General features: G+C 38.8%; 1 protein-coding gene across 4 annotated transcripts in view; it reads right to left on the reverse strand.

Annotated features, from left to right (window-relative positions):
- Positions 1–17799, reverse strand: part of CDC14B (cell division cycle 14B) — a 156728-nt gene that overhangs the window by 24800 nt on the left and 114129 nt on the right. For all 4 annotated transcript variants that reach the window (XM_006867646.1, XM_006867645.1, XM_006867648.1 and 1 more), the window contains exons 6-7: positions 8569–8635; positions 4413–4475 (exon numbers count right to left, since the gene is read on the reverse strand). In XM_006867646.1, coding sequence (XP_006867708.1) covers positions 4413–4475; positions 8569–8635 — 130 coding nt within the window. The remainder of the gene's footprint in view (positions 1–4412; positions 4476–8568; positions 8636–17799) is intronic.

Genomic DNA, 17799 nt, shown 5'->3' on the forward strand with positions numbered 1-17799 from the left:
CCCTAACAAAGAGAGTCCTGGCAGGTACAAAATCCGTTTCTGAATGACCATGAGATAGCAGACAAACATTCAGCCTATTATGAATATTCCTAGGGAACAGTTAACTTCCCCTGGTCTGATCACCTTACCAAAGTGGTCAGTCAGCCTGTAGAAAACAGAGCTGATTGCTGCTTACACTAAGTACTTTGGCTAGCCTATTTGAAAGTTCTCATTATAGTTGGTGTCAATTAACAATTAAATTTTTTTTTTTAATCTTAGTATGAAGGACCTGGGAACTGCTCTATCTTCAATGGAAACTAACTGGTTTCCAATATGAGTAACTGTGAGTCCTTGAACAAAGGAGAAAACATGAATTCTCAATATATACTTACTTATGTTTTTACAGTGCTATCTTTCCATCATTTTGCTACTATTTAATAAGTAAGTCAATCAAAAATTTTCACAAAGCTCACCAAGACCCCAAGTGCACAGTATGTCTCTATAAATAAGCAGGGATATTAAAATATGCTACTTCCTGCTTTTAAGCCCTTCAGCTTGAGATATTATTACAGTTGTAACATAAGTAAAGTTCAAATTTAACAAAAGATATGTATCTAATAAAGTAAGGGATCCACAAAGACTTGTAAGCTAAAAATAGGAGTCTCTTGATTGTGGAATAAGCAAGAGCTAGTAAGTATAAACAAGAAAGTATTGCAACGGGGTTCTCTATATGTGAGAATGGATAAGAAATAAACCAACAGTTGCTTGGACAGGGGTCAGGTAGGTATACAAAATAAGTTTACGTGACATATTTATCAAACATGGGAAATTGGTGTGTTTGTGTTCCACACTAAAAGGTCCAAGAAGTAATAAGGAAAAGTGTTGCCAAAGGTTCTTATTTCAAAATTAAACCAGAAATCTGTGCTTTAGGATGTTGGCAACCACCAGATTTCACTGGACTGCAGACATCATAGAGTATAAGAAGCACCCTGAATTCAGAAAACACATGAAAAACATGGACATCATGGAATCAATGAAATATAAGGGGTAAGTCAGAAAGTACTGTTACAATTTCAGACACTTACTAATATATCAATATGAGATACTACTGTTTCTCGACATAACCCCCATCTAGGTCAAAACTCTTCTAGAAAGTGGTATTGCCATCTATTTCTCTAATCCTTACCTGAAGAGATCTTCACTCTGATTTATGCCATTACAAAACGAAGTTGTGGCATTCTTGTGGAACTCAATTTGTTTTCCTTTTAAATGTTGAGTTTGGAGAACAAAAAGAAGTCTGAAGGGGCAACATTAGGACTGTAAAGGAAGCTCTGGTAGCGTAGTGGCTACTAGTCAGGCTGCCAACCTCAAGGTCAGCAGTTTGAAAGCACCAGTGGTTCCGCAGGAGAAAGATGAGGCTTTCTGCTCCCATAAAGATTTACAGCCTCGGAAAACCTGTACAGGGTCACTATGATTCGGAACCGACTCCACAGTACTTAACAACAACAACAAAGGATGGATCGGGTTAGGTTTCCCAATGAAATTCTCATAGGACAGTCATTGTTATCCTTGAAGACTAAGCAGATACATTATCAAGATGGAAAATAATTCCTTGGCCCAACTTTTCTGGTCTTTTTCTAACCAATGCAGGTTTTGACTTTCTTAAAGCTTCTTCATAATAAAACCCTGTGGTCATCCTTTGAGAAAAATCTATCAAGATTACCCCTTTGGAACTTCAAAAAGTAGTCATCAGAAAATTTCTGAGCTGAGCTCTCTGCTTTGAATTTAACTGGTCTAGCTCTTCCCCTCAGCAGTCACCATTTTGAGTGAATCTTGCTCTCTGAATCACATGGGTAAATACAAGATTCGTCTCTAGCTACCATTTGTTCCATAAAATTGTCTTTATTAGACTCAATCTTGCTAAAAGATTTATGGAAAGACCAGTTCTTTGAACTAGCAGCTGATCTTAATGAGCTTTTGGCACCCACTGAGCTGAAAACTTGCTGAGGCTAACATACGCACTTTGAAATGAAAATGTTCAACAATGTGAGAGCCCAATTTCAGTTTCATATCAGTGTAATTCTATGGCTTTCTTCTACCACTTCAGTTTCTTCATTCATCTAGGCTGATGGTCGTCCTTCTCTGACTCATCTTTGATGTCTCCCTAACTTTCCTTAAAGTGCTGATCCATTTAAAAACTAGTGTTTTATACGGGGCAGCAGTCCCATAAACATGTTGCAAAGTGCTTCAGTGATTTGAGATTTGCTAAACATTTGGTGTTAGTCCTGACCTCAAAATCACTTTTTTCTATGCCATAAAAAACAAAACAAAAACACCCTAATGAGACAGTATAAAGAGAACTTGTCTGCAGTCAGCCATTAATTGCAGAGACATGCTTAAATATACTTTGTTTAGAATAAACCTATGTATGTATGAACTAAAATCCTAACAGCAATAATTTTAGACTCATTCAAAACATGTAAACACATCGAACTGATTACTTAATGTATTTATCAACATAACTGGTCCGTGGTCTACTTATCATAAACAGTAGTCAGTTTATTATTTCTGGCCTAAACTGTTGCCTGTGTCTTGAAGTTTCACTGATGGCAAAGAAAATGTGTGTGCATGCCCTACCCCTCATCCCCAATCTCTCCAGTATTGGAAGGAGCTAAGTAATGCCTATATTATTCCTTAATAACACTCAAAGCATCATTGTACTATATTAAAATAACACTAACTTATTGTTCTTAGCAATTTTGCTTACCTAAAAAGTGTGATTTATTTTAAATGTTTAATAAGGTCAAGCATACACACAAAAAAAGTCAATAGTACTTGAAGATGGCAGTTAGAAACAGACTACTGTTTCATAGCAGTGAAGATAAGATTTGTTTGGTCCTAATGAGCCATATAATGGTTTCACATACTTAGTACTGGTGTGGTGCTGTAGGTTAATGCACTGGACTGCAAGGTCAGTTTGAACCGCAAGGTCGCTGGTTCAAGTTTGTTCCCTTGGAAACCTGATACAGGGTCACTAAGAGTCGGAACTGACTGGATGGCACTTAACAACAATACTTAGTACATTACAATAATAATTGTTCAAAACTATCAACTTAGTTTAACATAGCAATTAATTTAGAAATTGATTATGAAAAAAGTTATCTAAAGATTCCAGATAATGATTCAAGTTTCCTGGGTAATCCTTCCACTATTAGAAAGAGTATTAGGCTCAAGAGAACTACACAGTATCGACTGTTTAAGATAATGTAGCAAACTACAAATATTTTTACTTAAAAAGACTTTTATTATAGCATCTCACTCATTATTGAACTATACTAGGGTAGGGTGGTATAAGTGCAGTAGCATTAGTCTTTCTATGGTGGGGGTCGGGGATCAGGGGTTAAAGATTTAAATGTACAGGACACTTGTTCTGCCTGCCTTGGAGTTTCTTCTGCCTCTTTTTAGTCTGTGTGGTTTAGTAGAGTTGATTCCAGGACCAGCTCCTGGGATGGCCAGAAAATTAGGTCTGGCCAGAGTACTGGTATAGATAGGTTGCAGGCTGATACAGAGACATGCACCTGATCTATGCCTGGCCAATCATAGGTATCCTTAGATCTACTGCAGGTTCTGAGTGCTCTCTTTCTGATAAGTTTGCCAAACTGTTAGATGAAAGCTGATGGTGGCTGGCCATCTTTGTTACTATTAGAGAAAGTGGATCTGAGAACGAAGCTAGCTTAGTCCAACTGCTAATTGTTTGGGCACCTGAATTTGGTCATGCTTGAAGTCACGCCTGCTTCCTGGACTTTTCATTTATGTAAACTAATGTGTTTTTTTTTTTCACTTATGTCATTTTTTTTGAGACACTTTAACTTGCAATCACAGTATCCTAACTTAACATTTAAAAAGTTATGATAAAATGGAATTTTTTCCAGAAATGATGGCATAGGTACTAATTACTAAGCCAGCTCTCATTGGTGCTAAGGGTTTACAAACAGCTCATCTAATCATTGTATAAAAACCCAATCTACTGTTATCGAGTCAACTTTGACTTACAGCACTCCTCTACAGGGTCTCAAACTACAGACAGCCTCAGCTTTCTACCTTCGATCAGCTGGTGAGTTTGAACTGCTGACCAGTGCCTAACCCACCACGTCATCAGGGTTCTTTAATCATTGTATAAAACTCATCAGTACTACAAAAATATTTAAACTAATTTTAGAAAAATCTCATTCACTCTGAAAAGATATACATATATTCAATACAAAAGCCCTACTAAGAAATGGGCTTGGAGAAATGGGTAGTGTTGAGATAAATAAAAACTTTGACTTCTATTTTCTATGTCTAAAGTACACAATTTTTTTTTTTTTAATTACCACTTCTGTAAGCAAAGCAAATAACTGAAAATATTAAAAACAGTATCCATGAAAACTTACTTCATAGTATTCATATTCATCAAGGTGAAATGAGTTGAAATTAAGGAAGCCATACTGCATTGCCTAAAATCCAAAAGAAACCTTTTAAACAAAGATGCAAATAAAGGAGCAATTTAAGATCCAGTTTCATAATACTAACATTAGGAGGCAACCCAGAAAAGTACTCTTATATTTAGATTATTTTTCATTTAACAGTTTTCAAATAAAATGAGCCAAACATTTAAAATATTTCCATTACCTAGAAAATGAGTTACAAAAATATTTATCTTAATGATACTTGATTTTCTATTTTTATTTCATCAGTCATCCTATATAGTTATATAGTCATATCTTAAGACTAATGCTACTACTAAGCAGATTAATACCATTCAGAAATTTGAAACTGCATTTCAAATTTAGCCTTGAAATACAATGTACAGTCCAGTGATCTCTAAACAAAGAATGAAGAGGAAGAAACCATGTGCTCATTTATCTCAAACAATCCCACATTTTATGAATATCCTCTTTTAAAATTTCTTTTGAAGTTAGTCTTGAATTAATAGAAAGCACTGGACTAATAACAAGACTAGCAGCTGAAACCCACCAACCACTCCTCGGGAGCCCTTATATAGGGTCTCTGAGTCAAAATCAACTTGCTGGCACTTAACAACAACAACATATTCACTATTGGATAAGCACGGAACTGCTAACCGCAAGGTCAGCAGTTCAAACCCACCAGAAACTCTTGGAAGCCCTATTGCTATAAGTCAGAAGTATCTTGACAACACATAACAACAACAACACATATTAAAGTCAGCCCAGGGATTAACACTAAAACTGAAATATTTGAGGGAAAAAACAATTCTTTCCATAAAAATGATAGGCAACTTCTCTGTCATCCTTTAGCCCCACTCTCAGTTGTGGAAGGAAAATCATGCTAAATCAAATAAGCAGAACCTCTATTTTCTGAGACAAGGACGAGCTGAGAGCTGAGAGCCTCTGACACATGTTCTCACTATCTGACCACTGAGCTAGATTTTCTATTGCAAGAATCCTTGACCAAAATAAATAAAGAGAATTCTTGGACAACAGGCACTTTTGATTCAAAATGGATGGTTCTGATTAGCCAATTTAAAGTACTGATGTATGAATGTAAAAGAAGAAGGGCAGAACACCTTCATTTCAGGTTTAATTATTTAATCTCTAATGGTGTCCTGGAGTCCTGGTGTGGCACTGTGGGTTAATGTGCCAGACTGCAAAGCCGTTTGAAATGCAAGGTCGGTGGTTCAAGCTCACCAGCTGCTCCTTGGAAACTCTATGCAGGGTTGCTATGGGTCGATACGGACTTGATGGCACCTAACAACAACAACAATGGTGTCCTGGAGTTCTGTTATAGCATTGTGAGTTAATATGCTGGGCTGCAAAGTTAGTCTGAACTGTAAGTTAAACAGTTCAAGCTCACTAGTCGCTCCTCGGAAACCCTACACAGGGTCGCTATGAGTCGGAACCTACTCAATGGCACTTAACAACAACAGAGTCCTGGTGTGGCGTTGTAAGATAATGGAGTCCTGGTGTGGTGCTGCAGTTCAAAAACACCAGCCACTCCTCGGAAACTCTATACCAGGTTGTCATGTGTCACAACTGACTTGACAACAATTAATTCCTAAATCAAATCAGTAATGAATTTTATTTCTTTGTATTCAGAGATGTTCAATATATTTTATGATACTTGGACTAGTGATGTTTCACAAGCAATTCCTATTTTCCTTTGAATTTCATAAGGAGATCCCATTAAGGCAAAATTACATAAATATTTCACAAATGCATTAATATTCAAAAGCATTCACATGTAATAATGTGGAAACAAAAAATCAGAAGCTGCTGACCCTTTAATAAAGCTAAGTATAGTGTGAAAAAAGGAGCTCTGATAGCGTAGTGGTTACAAGTAGGGCTGCTAACTTCAAACTCAGCAGTTTGAAACTACCAGCTGTTCCACAGGATAAAAGATGGGGCTTTCTGCTCCTGTAAAGCTTTACAGCCGCAGAAACCTTATACAGGGAAGCTATGAGTCGGAACCGACTCCTTTGCACATAACCAATCAACTATAGTGTGAAAAAAACCATTTTTGACCTATACTCAAAAAAAAGGTAAATTTACTGCCATCAAGTCAATTCTGACGCATAACACCCTACACAGGATTTCTGACACAGTCAATCTCTACAGAAGCAGATAGCCTTGTCTTCCAGAGTGACTGGACTTTACAGTTAGTTGCGCCTAATGCTGATCCCACAATACCACCAGGGCTCTGCTCCTTCAATACTAGCTACTTGGACGTTAGATGCAATATCTGACACAAGGTAAGCCAAGACATAACAATGAGCACTAAACACTGACAGGAACTGTTAGAGTAGATCACATCCATGTCCCTTCATTTCTCTTTTCTTTTTTTGTAAAGGTGGTGAAGTAGAGAGAGGGAGACCTTGGAAATTTACCTGCTAACATTAGAAGTTCGCTGAGGTCCATCTGGCTGGGACTGCAGTTGCAATTGGAAGGTGCCATTTACACCCACTGTTCCTCTTGTCTCTAGGTGTTCAATTCTGTCTATTACCTGCCTAAACTAAGACCTGATTGAGTCACTTCAGGGCTTAGGACAATTACCTCATAATTACTGGACTCAAATTAAAAAAAAAAAAAAAAAACAACTCCCAAACTCCATTGCCACATATGGCATGCTAATTAATCTCTGAATTCATTTACCAGTTAGTCCTCTCATTTTAAGACAAAATTTCTATCAAATTTCTCAGAAAGTCACCATGTTTTATTATTTGAGAAGATAAATTTGTGTTCCTTTTACCTCTGGGAGGAAAAAAAAAATTACATAAACTTGAGATATCGGTGAGGGTTTATTTGATCCAGTGGCTATTGATTTACAACTTGAATTTCTTGTGCTACCCCAACATTCAAAGAAGCCCTGGTAGCGAAGTGGGTTACACTTTGGGTTGTCAACCACAAATTAGCAGTTTGAATCCACAATTCGTTCTGCGGGAGAAAGATGGGGTTTTCTGCTCCTGTAATGATTTACAGCCTTGGAAACCCTATAACGGGGTCGTATAAGTTGGAGCTCTGGTAGCGTAGTGGTTATGAATCGGGCTGTGAACCACAAGGTCAGCAGTTCGAAACTACCAGCGGTTCCGCGGGAGAAAGAGGTGTTCTGCTCCCGTAAAGATTTACAGCCTTGGATACCCTGTGCAGGGTCGCTATGAGTCAGAACCAACTCCACGGCACTTAACAACAACAACAACAACAACCAACTCAACGGCACACCACCACCACCCTAACATTCAAAAACAATATCTGAGTGAGTGTTATAAACATGGCCATCTGCATTGCAAATTGCATGGGACCCTTTTCTTCAGAAGGTGATGTGAAAGGGGTGCAAGAGAGTCAAGACAGCAGCCCTGGTTGTAACACAAAACCAAACAAATGCTGATCCAACAGGACAGAGTAGTAGAGTCAACTGCCCCATATGTTTTCAGGGCTGCACCTTTTTCTAGAAGTAGACTACCACATTTCAGCCCCACAGAGCAGCTGGTAGGTTTTGATGCTTTATCGCACTGTGCCACCAGGACATCTTGCAAATTGTAATACACGGGAGTTATTTTTAAAGTGTTTCAAGAAAGCAGTAGCAATCTACCTACTTGTACATAAAACCTTGTAAAAAAAAAAAACCTTATGGGCTTTTCAAATTCTTCTCTCCACCTAGAATTTGTTTAACAGCTAGAAGGCGGAAATGAGGTTTTCCTTTAAAGTGTCTGTTGTAAGTATCTGTGGAAAACTGACCCATAACTTATATAAATCCAAGACTAAAAACCAACAATCATTTTACTTTTCTTTAAAAGTCACAATATGCTCAAAATCAACTCTGGATTCAGGGCCTCAACACATTTAACTGATGCTCATCCTTCCTCCTTTTTAATTGGTTTACCCTTCCCCCTTCTTGCCCACTCATGCAAAAAAGCACTCAGAGATATGGAGTAAACTGTTTTCTGGTTTGGTACAGTACTAACATATCATATACTTCCAGAAGAGATCCTAATACACAGATCTTTGAGAAAGAAGGCCTAGGTTTCCTTGGGCTATACTTACTTCTCCAACACATACTCTATAAGTCACCTACCTTCTTCACTGCATGAAAACAGTCGAGAAGAGTAATGTAGAAAGTACAGCTTCCATAGGCAGCATCTCTGAAATTCCAAAGTATTAAAATACATTGTTCAGTTAGTTCAACTTTTTTTTCCTGCAGTACACTTAACCCAAGGCAAAACTGACTAACATTTAAACCAAACACATAAGTCAAACCCATTCTCAAAACCAACAAACCAAAACACCAGTTTTTCTTTTTAAATGAAGTATAAGTCATTTATAAATTTCACTTCAGTTTCTACCTACTTCAGTACATACTGTTTTACGGACCAGAATAAATAATGACTACTTCCGAAATTTCAAATTATCCCTCAAGATCATTTTTTGGTTTTGCAAGCTGAGCTGTAAAGTTCCTTGGTAGATTCAACTAATTAATAGTATTGCCTCTCATCACAAAAGTACTTTTTTCCCCTTAAACTAGAAAATGCCAAATCAAACTATCAAAAGGAAAGATTTCTTTTCGATTATATGTGTGTATATCCATTCAAGTAGGAAAAAGTGGAAAAACAGCTAACATTTGCAATACTAGATACAAACCCGAAATATTTCGCTTCTTTCATTATGCCAACACTTTTAACAATTTAATTAACTAGATATATGTCTTGTTTCTGCTTCATAAGGGACAATGATGGTGATGGTGTGCCACTGAGTTCATTCCATTTCATAGCCACCCTGTATAGGGTTTCTGAGGCTATAAACCTTTACAGGAGCAGGAAGCCTCATCTTTCTCCTGCAGAGCAGCTGGTGGATTCTGGCAGCCCAATGCATAACCCACTACACAACCAGTGTTACAGATAAGGGACAATGTTGTAAAGTGCTGTCAAGTTGGCTCTGACTCATAATGTCCCTGTATAGAGTTTCCAATGAGTGGCTGGAGGGTTAAAACTGCCAACCTTGCAAGTTAGCTGTTTAGTGCTTATCCTACATCTCCAAATACTACCCACAACACTAGAGGAACTAAGAAATCAACTAACCTTGATAAAACCACTCAAACAAATAAACCTGACTCAATCACATTATCATAGCTTTTGGGTAGAAGTTTAATTAGTTTACAGATAACCCCACTCAAACACTGTATCCAATCATATCAGTAATGTTACTACAGACTCTTAACATCAGTTAAGATTTTGCCCAGGAAAGAAAAATGGCACTAGGTAATATAAAAATAAATTTAATTATGATCAAACCAGATATGCCAAACAACCATGATTTTCTGAATGGTGCTTAACTAGTCTCTCAGTTTGAACATTACTAGTAGAATCATTATTGATAGCACATCTTGGGTGGGTTTTTTACACCGTAATATTTCTATCCTGACAAGGTTAACAGTACATTTTAAACATTTAATTCTTGCTCAAACCTTAAGAAGAAAACATAAAATACTGCTAATTATAGCTACATTTATCTAAAGGGCACCCTTTTTAGCTAAAATAATTTTAGAAATGATTTTCTAGATTGTCAGAATTACTAAAATAAGGGGTATTTTTGTCTCCTCCCTTTAATAGGAAGTATGCCTTGTGGTCTTGCTGGTGACCACGTTGGTCTACCGATAATTGGAAGTAGGGGAAAAACAGCAATGAAATTATGAGCTAAGTCCAACCACGTTCAATAGACTCCCTGTCAACCTGGGTTGAAACCTGGTTGACCAGCAGTATGGCAAGACCTGGGGACTCCTGGGCCCAGAAACAGGGACATGGCCACAGAGGAACTAGAGTGGAGAGTAAAGCGTCCAGCTGATATGAAGTGAGGGGAGATGCAGAAGAACACTCCTACTTGCAAACAGTACCCACTTGACCTGGTTTCAATGGCTGGATGATCAGAACTTGACTAGAGCAAGAAAGAAGAGGATAAAAAGAGTAATCTGCTATAATTTGATGAACTTGACCTATACTTATGGATGTAGTAGCTCAAAAGAGGAAACAAATCTTTACAGCGAGGATCATTCCAACCCTCTCAGTACACAGGGATGACAAGGATGGACAACTTAGACATTGGCTACCCAAAACTGGGGGGCTATGAAGGCAACAAGTAACTTGTTTGCAAGCTTTCAAGAGGAAGCCTAGTTCCAGAGGGCACGGGGGAAGGTAGACTCTCTACTGAGTGGTTTCCAACCTGTCTGGACAGGGTTGGTGAAAGGAGATGGGGATAAGACTCTTGTGGTTTAATAGTGAATAATGGCTATCAGGACTGACTGTGAGTGCTGCAAATGTAAAGGTAGACGTTTTGTAACAAATGGAGGGGAGTGGTTGATTTTTCAGTCCAGGGGAAGAGGACCCTGGGACCATCAAGGGAGAAGAGCAGAGTGCGGGACCCTATCCAGAGAAGCAGTTATGCCAGAGATGAGGCAGAGATGATGACATGGAGAGATGGAGTGGCTGGGGACTCTGGACTTAGGGAAGGAGAGGGGCTGTGTACTGACGACCGGGGGGCAGGCTTGCAGGGTGTACTCCTTGGTTGTTTGATGATGCATGGAGGTGATTGTAATCATTGCAATGAAACGAAATACGAAAGGATAAATGTAAAGTTGATGTTCTCCCATGCAATCTATCACTCAATTCACAATAAAAACTTTTTTAATAAAAAGAAGTATGCCTAAGGAATTATAAACTTCAATGAGTTCAAAAATTATCACTGTTTCTATTAGTTTTTGTATTCTCAGTGCCTTAGTATAAGCACCGGACTGCTAAACACAAGATCAGTGGTTCAAACCCACCAGCTGCTTCTTTGAAATCAATACATGGTTGCTATGAGTTGGAACTGACTTGACACACTTAGCAACAACAACACATAACAGAGGAGCATGGTGGCTCTGTAAAATAAGCACTGGATGCAAACCACAAGATTGGTGTTTTGAGCCCACCAGTCCATGGGAGAAAGATGAGGTTTTCCACTCCCTCTAAGATCTGAAGCCTCAGAAATCCTATACAGGATCACTATGAGTTGAAACTGACTCAACAACACACTTAACGACAACACATAACAGAAGTCCAATAAATAGTTCTTGAAAAAATAATTACTAAATGAAAAAATGAGGCTTGAGCTCAAGTAAAATGGTCATAAGGATTGGACACAATGTTGTTTTTATTTCATAAAGTTCTGATTTAAAAATTTTATCTTCAAAAAAGTTAGAAAAGGTTTCCATCCAATTTAGGAGAAAACAATTTTACCAATAACTTATTGGCAATATTAGGAAGGAGAAATCCAAATGATCTTCACCAGTGATTCTTAGAGTGTGGTTCCCACAACAAAAGCATCAGCATCACCAGAATCTGTGAGAAATGCAAGCTCTCAGGTCCCACCCCAAACCTACGAAAAACAGAATCTGCAGCTGAGGTCAGGTAATGTCTGATTCAACAAGTTCTCCAAGTTAACTGTGACCTATGTTGAACTTTGAGAACTAGTGAATTGAGATATATACTTGTTTAGGAGAAGTAAATTTTTACTGGCATAAGAAATATTTTTAGACACAGAAGCTAAGGCTAGGAAAATGTAGTTTAGTCTAACCCCAAAGCAAACTTATCAAATGGAAACAGAAGAACTCCTAAATTGCATTCCTATGGTTTTCATCATGTTTCTCCTATTATTACTATTTTCTTAACCTACTGATACTTTTTGTCCAATCAAGTTACATGTGTGTTGATTCAGTCTTTGAAATAACTTGACACGTTTATTCATATATATTTTTTCAAAATCTACTATGAGCTAAGCAATGGTCTACTCAATTATAATTCAAGAAGCTTGGAAAGCTTCTGAAGTTTTCTTTTATTATGCATCACTCTATCTGAAAAGAAAAATGTTTTGTTATTCACTCATTAACACTTGCAACTTTAAGCACACCCATATCTTCCCCCAAGCAATCAAGCCTCTTCAAAGTGGCGGAAAAAAACAGCTACAAATGTGGATAAAAGCCTTCATAAGGAGGAAAAAAAAAAACCCTCATCACTAATGTGATTGAGCAAACTTTGGAAAAGCAGATGAGAATCAATGAAGATATTGTTTAGAAACTGCATAACAAAGTCAAATATAAGTTTAAAAAATAATAGCTTTCACAGCAGTTTTTATTCATAATAGCCAAACATTGCAAGAAGCCCAAATATCTAGCTAAGAAAGAGGGCGCAGGAGAGGCGGCAAGATGGCAGACCAGACAGAAAGCCCATATGGACCCTCTACAACAAAAATACAGAAAGCCAAATGAAACAGATGCAGATGACAGTCCTGGAACTCTGAGCTTCAGATGAAGGGACAGAAAAGTAGACTAATGTTTACAAGGAGAAACATCAGAGCAGACACGACAAATAAGGAGAGACTGGTGATCTGTGCCAGCCAGCCAGGCATAGTGTGGCCATCTTGAACTTTCACGGGTGACTACGAAGCAAAGTGGGCAGTAGGTGGTGCACAAGTATACTGCTTTTGGTGGAGAGAGAGGCTACATTTTTTTTCTTGTGCCCAACATTATCCTGGTGACCACACGTGTGGCGGGCCCTCACCTACATACACTCACAGGGAGTTTCCTGCTTTGTGGGCTGTTGAAGTCTCATCAAAGTATGTGGGGAGGTAGCAGCACCAACCATGGCACCTGGAATCGAGCGTAGCATCTTCCAGACCTGCAGAGAGCTGGTTCTGGTCGGCCCTGGACTAGCTGAACCTCAGCTTCAGTTGTCCTCTGAGACAGAAAAACCCTGATTCTCCAATGGCTTTGGGGTGGGGTCTGTACCAACCACTTCCAAACTGGGTGCCCAGAACATCCAACACATAGCTTTACAGGAAGTCCGTCTAGGGTTGTCACTGGCTCATCACTTACTCACTAACAATGCGAGGTCCTTGGCTGGAGAAGACCCCAAAATTTTCTCCTATCTGGGTAAGGCACCTTGCCCTTGGTGTTTTTCCTTTCACTGTTTTGTTTGTTTATGCTTTCTTCCTTGCCTTTCTCTCTCTTGCTTTCTATCATTTCTAGCTCCCTTTTTATTTTTTTTTCTTTACTATCTGGTTCTTTTTCTCAACTGCTGCTACTGCTTTTTTCTTCCTTTTTAACAACCTCTGTTGTTGTTGTGTTTTTTTTACTACTCTCTGGTTTCATTCCCTTTTATTCATTTCGGTTCTAAACAGTGTTTAGTAGTTCTTTTCCTTTCCTCTCTTTCAATTTTATCTTTTTTATTTTATTATTTTATTTCCACTCCCTCTTTTCTCTTTTTGGTTTTTGTATTCTTTTTTTTCCCTCCCAAGACCAGATCTGTATTAGCACAAAAGTTAAGGCCTGACCAGACGACAGGGCACCAGAGAAACGTTTCATGCATAGTTTTGGTTTGGTTACCTGGGTGGGGGATGTATTCTTTTTTCTCTTTTTTTTTATATTGTTTGCTTGGTCTCCTTTTCTCTTGTGTGTGTGTTTACTTTTCTTGCCTTGCCAAACAGGAGACAGCAAATGTGTCCATACAGCCCAAATACAGCCGTACCCCAACCCACTGGGCAAGAGCCAATACCAACTTCTATACATTGACTAAATGATAACAACCAACATCAGGTAAAACCAACTGAACTTCATGAACAGCACAAACAGAGAATGGTGCACAAGCTCATCTCCTGATAACGCCTACCAGGAGGCCGCTGGCCTAACAATATACCAACATACAGTCATCAACTTAATACATATACAACACCACCACAATGTTTCAAAATCAGCAGATAATTTCTGTTTACATGAAGAAATAAAACACAGTGGCTCAAACAAGTGACCAAGAAGCAGAAAGAGAAACATGTAAGGAAAAACAGGAATAGGAACTATCTGAAAAAGACTTCAAGAGGAACAAACAAGATGCAGATAGGGTAGACATGCAGTGAGGAGCTCCATCAGTAACAACACAGAATACTGAACCAAACAGGTTCATGGGATTGTCCCAGAACTCTGAACCACATATAAATGAATATTTAGAAAGTTTAAAAGCTTACAGCCAGTGGAATTTGTAGCAGAAGCAAGAAATTCAACACTTTCTAATCCAAGGCGCTCAGCTGCTCTGGGAGCAGCCAAGGACGCCTGACAGAACCATGGAGATAAAGGTGTAGACATTCTTTGTTTTTTTTTTTTTTTTGTATCTGTTCACTGGTCTCTCATTGTCTGTGCACCTCCATTCAGGTGACTAGAGGGGGTACCAGATTGAGTGGACATTCCACCACATCCCGAAAGGGTTCTATTACGCATGCACACAGATATCCTCAAAATTTAAAGGGACAGTTTCCACTTAAAACCAAATGGCAGCACTAAATGCAAAACGGCCACAGCTGGCCCTGAACTGTTTATCACTAGTAAAAAGGCCTGAACAGGTGTTGTGGAGTACGACAGGCAGACAAAAAAAGGAAACAGGCTGAAAATTAAATCCTGAGTTACATGATAATGACCAACAGTGGCATCTTGAAATTTCTCAGGCGGCCTTGAAGGCAAGAAGCTGAAAGAGGACATTAAAATCATACTCATATTAGGCTACAGATTCCACCCTCCCTTCTCTCTTTTCTGCAATTATAGACTACAGCATCCAATCTGTCTTTTTTTACTGTTGCTGTTTTGTTTTTTGGTTCCCATTTTACCTTTAGGGGGCTCTTTCTCTCCCCACATTACCCAAGAAGAGACAGAAATTGCTGTCATATAGTCATGGTACAATCACACCTTATAAAATCCCACAACCAGACAAGAACTAATACCAGCTGCCATACACCAACACCTGCAACAGTTACTCTGAGTTGAGGAATAAGAAGAGTGAAAAGGAAGATCACATCTTCCTGGAGGCAATCAGAAAGCATAAAAAAAATGCCAAAACACACACACATATCTAAGTCCTAAGGCCACAGCTAACTACTGAATATGCCCAAGAAACAGAAACAGATGACCATATCAGCACATGTCCACAAACTGAGATAAAGTGACGAGACAAATGAGCTGGAGGGAGACCTACACTCCATACTGGAAGAGAGGGCAGGCTTTGGAAATGCTTGAGAAGGAATTCAGAAAAATGATTATAAAATGTATCAAAACCCATTACAATGGAGCTGAGAAAAATAAGAAGTCAGGAAAGTGTTACAGGAAAAATCAAGTAAGAGAGATACAGCATTGAAAACAATTCAAAACCTACAAAAAGAGGGGCAAATGATTAATAATAGAATATCAGAAATGGACAATACACTGAAAGGGCAAAGGAGTAGAACTGAAGAGATGGAAGCCAGAACTAGTGATCTAGAAGACAAATCTCTCAATACTACTAAGATACAAGAAAAAGCAAGAAAACGATAAAAAAAAATCTAAAGAAGTCCTAAGATTCATGTTGGACAACATGAAGAGGAATAACTTAAGAATTATTGGCATTCCAGAATATGAAGAATCACACAAGTCCACAGAGGAGATAGTTGAAGAGCTTCTGGAAGAAAATTTCCCTAACATCATGAAAAATGAAAAGATAAACATTCAAGAAGCTCAACGAATCCCCAGAAAGGACAGACCCTAAAGGAAAATCACCAAGACATATATAATCAAGCTCTCCAAAATCAAAGATAAAGACAGAATCCTGAAAGCAGCTAAGGAAACGAGAAGTGTTACATACAAAGACAAGCAAATCAGATTAAGCTTGGATCTTTCAGCGGAAACCACACAGGCAAGAAGGCAATGGGGAGAAATATATAAAAACCTGAAAGAAAAAAAACTACCAACCAAGAATACTCTACCCAGCAAAGCTGTCAATCAAATATAACGGTGTAATCAAAACATTCCAGGATAAACAGAAGCTAAGGAATTTTGCCAAAGCCAACTCTGCACTAAAAACATCCTAAAGGGATGTGTACTGAGCATCAACACGACCAGACAACCAGAGATTGACATATGTGACAGCGCCACTTGGAACTCAATCGACAAATGAAGAATCAAGAACAGAATAAAACTATATGAACAAATTCAGAGGATCTGGGAGGTCAGTCTATGTTCAAAACAATAATTATAAGGTGAAAGAAGGTAAACACATAGGAACGGAGATCCAGGTGTTGAGATGGTTAGGTAGATTACAGGATAAAACATGATGACTTAAATGGAAGGAAAAGTTAATGGAATATAAGGTAACCACAATGGTGGGGTTGGGGTGGAGGGGTTAGGGGGAGGTGGAGGGAGGCAGCAGCAGAGCACAGGATAAGGGGCAGACACATCATACTTCGGGTATTAGGGAGAGCAATACAAGAAGGGGGGGAGAACAAGGTAGATAGGGGAACACTGAGACAGGTTTGCATGGGATAAATGGGATAGAGGTAAACAGTGCTGCATGCCCAACCTTGGAACAACAGGGTTCTGTGATACAGGTATCTAGGCATAGTTTGAAGAGGGAAAGAATACTAAGATGATTGACTGGTCTATGAATATTGGTTTCCCTTGCCTACTATTGTAAAATAGACACTTGAATGGAATAAAAGAAATGTCAGGAAACTTGATTACAGAAAGCTTATAAATCTGTCTTCAGCCTATAATTGATTGGAATACCTAAAAGGGGTTCTAGAACTTGCCTAGTGAAATAGGCCTCTTGTAGAGCCTTTGCAGTGTGTAGGGCCTTAGGTGGAATCCTGAGTCCCATTCAGAACCTTCTGAGGTGGGACATTCCCACTAGAAAGGACAAACAAGCCAGCCTGGAACAGCTAGAGTGACAGATGACAGATCTTCAAAGAAATATCATCAGGAAAACCCCAAAACAAAAATGTCAGTATGACTGGCTACTATAAGAATAAGCAAGCTGTTCGCCAGGAAGCCATCAAGACAAGCAATCAAGTCCCTCCAGGGCAAAGCCCCTCTAAGACTGAAACTCCAAAGAGAAAACAGAAGCAGGCATGTAAGGTTGCTGACGACCACAGTGGTCTACAGGTGAGCGGAAGAGGGGGAAAGGCAGCCATGAAGAAATAGGTTGAGTTCAACAACGGTCCATAGACTCCCGCTGACTTGGAGATGAGAGAGAGAAGAGGAAAAGCTGCTCAGTCCAAAGTGTGGTGAGACCTGGGGACACCTGCTTGAGCCCATGAACAAGGAGAGAGCAACAGAGGGCTAGAGCTGAGTGAAGCATCCAGCTGATATGAAGTGAGGGGAGACGCACAAGAACACAAGAACACCCAAACTTGCAGACAGGACCCATTTGACCTAGTCTCGATGGCTTGATAATCATAACTCAACAAGATTAAAAAAAAAAAAAAA

The sequence above is a fragment of the Chrysochloris asiatica genome, unplaced genomic scaffold, assembly GCF_000296735.1.
Source record: "Chrysochloris asiatica unplaced genomic scaffold, ChrAsi1.0 scaffold00107, whole genome shotgun sequence".
Taxonomy (NCBI): Eukaryota; Metazoa; Chordata; class Mammalia; order Afrosoricida; family Chrysochloridae; genus Chrysochloris; species Chrysochloris asiatica.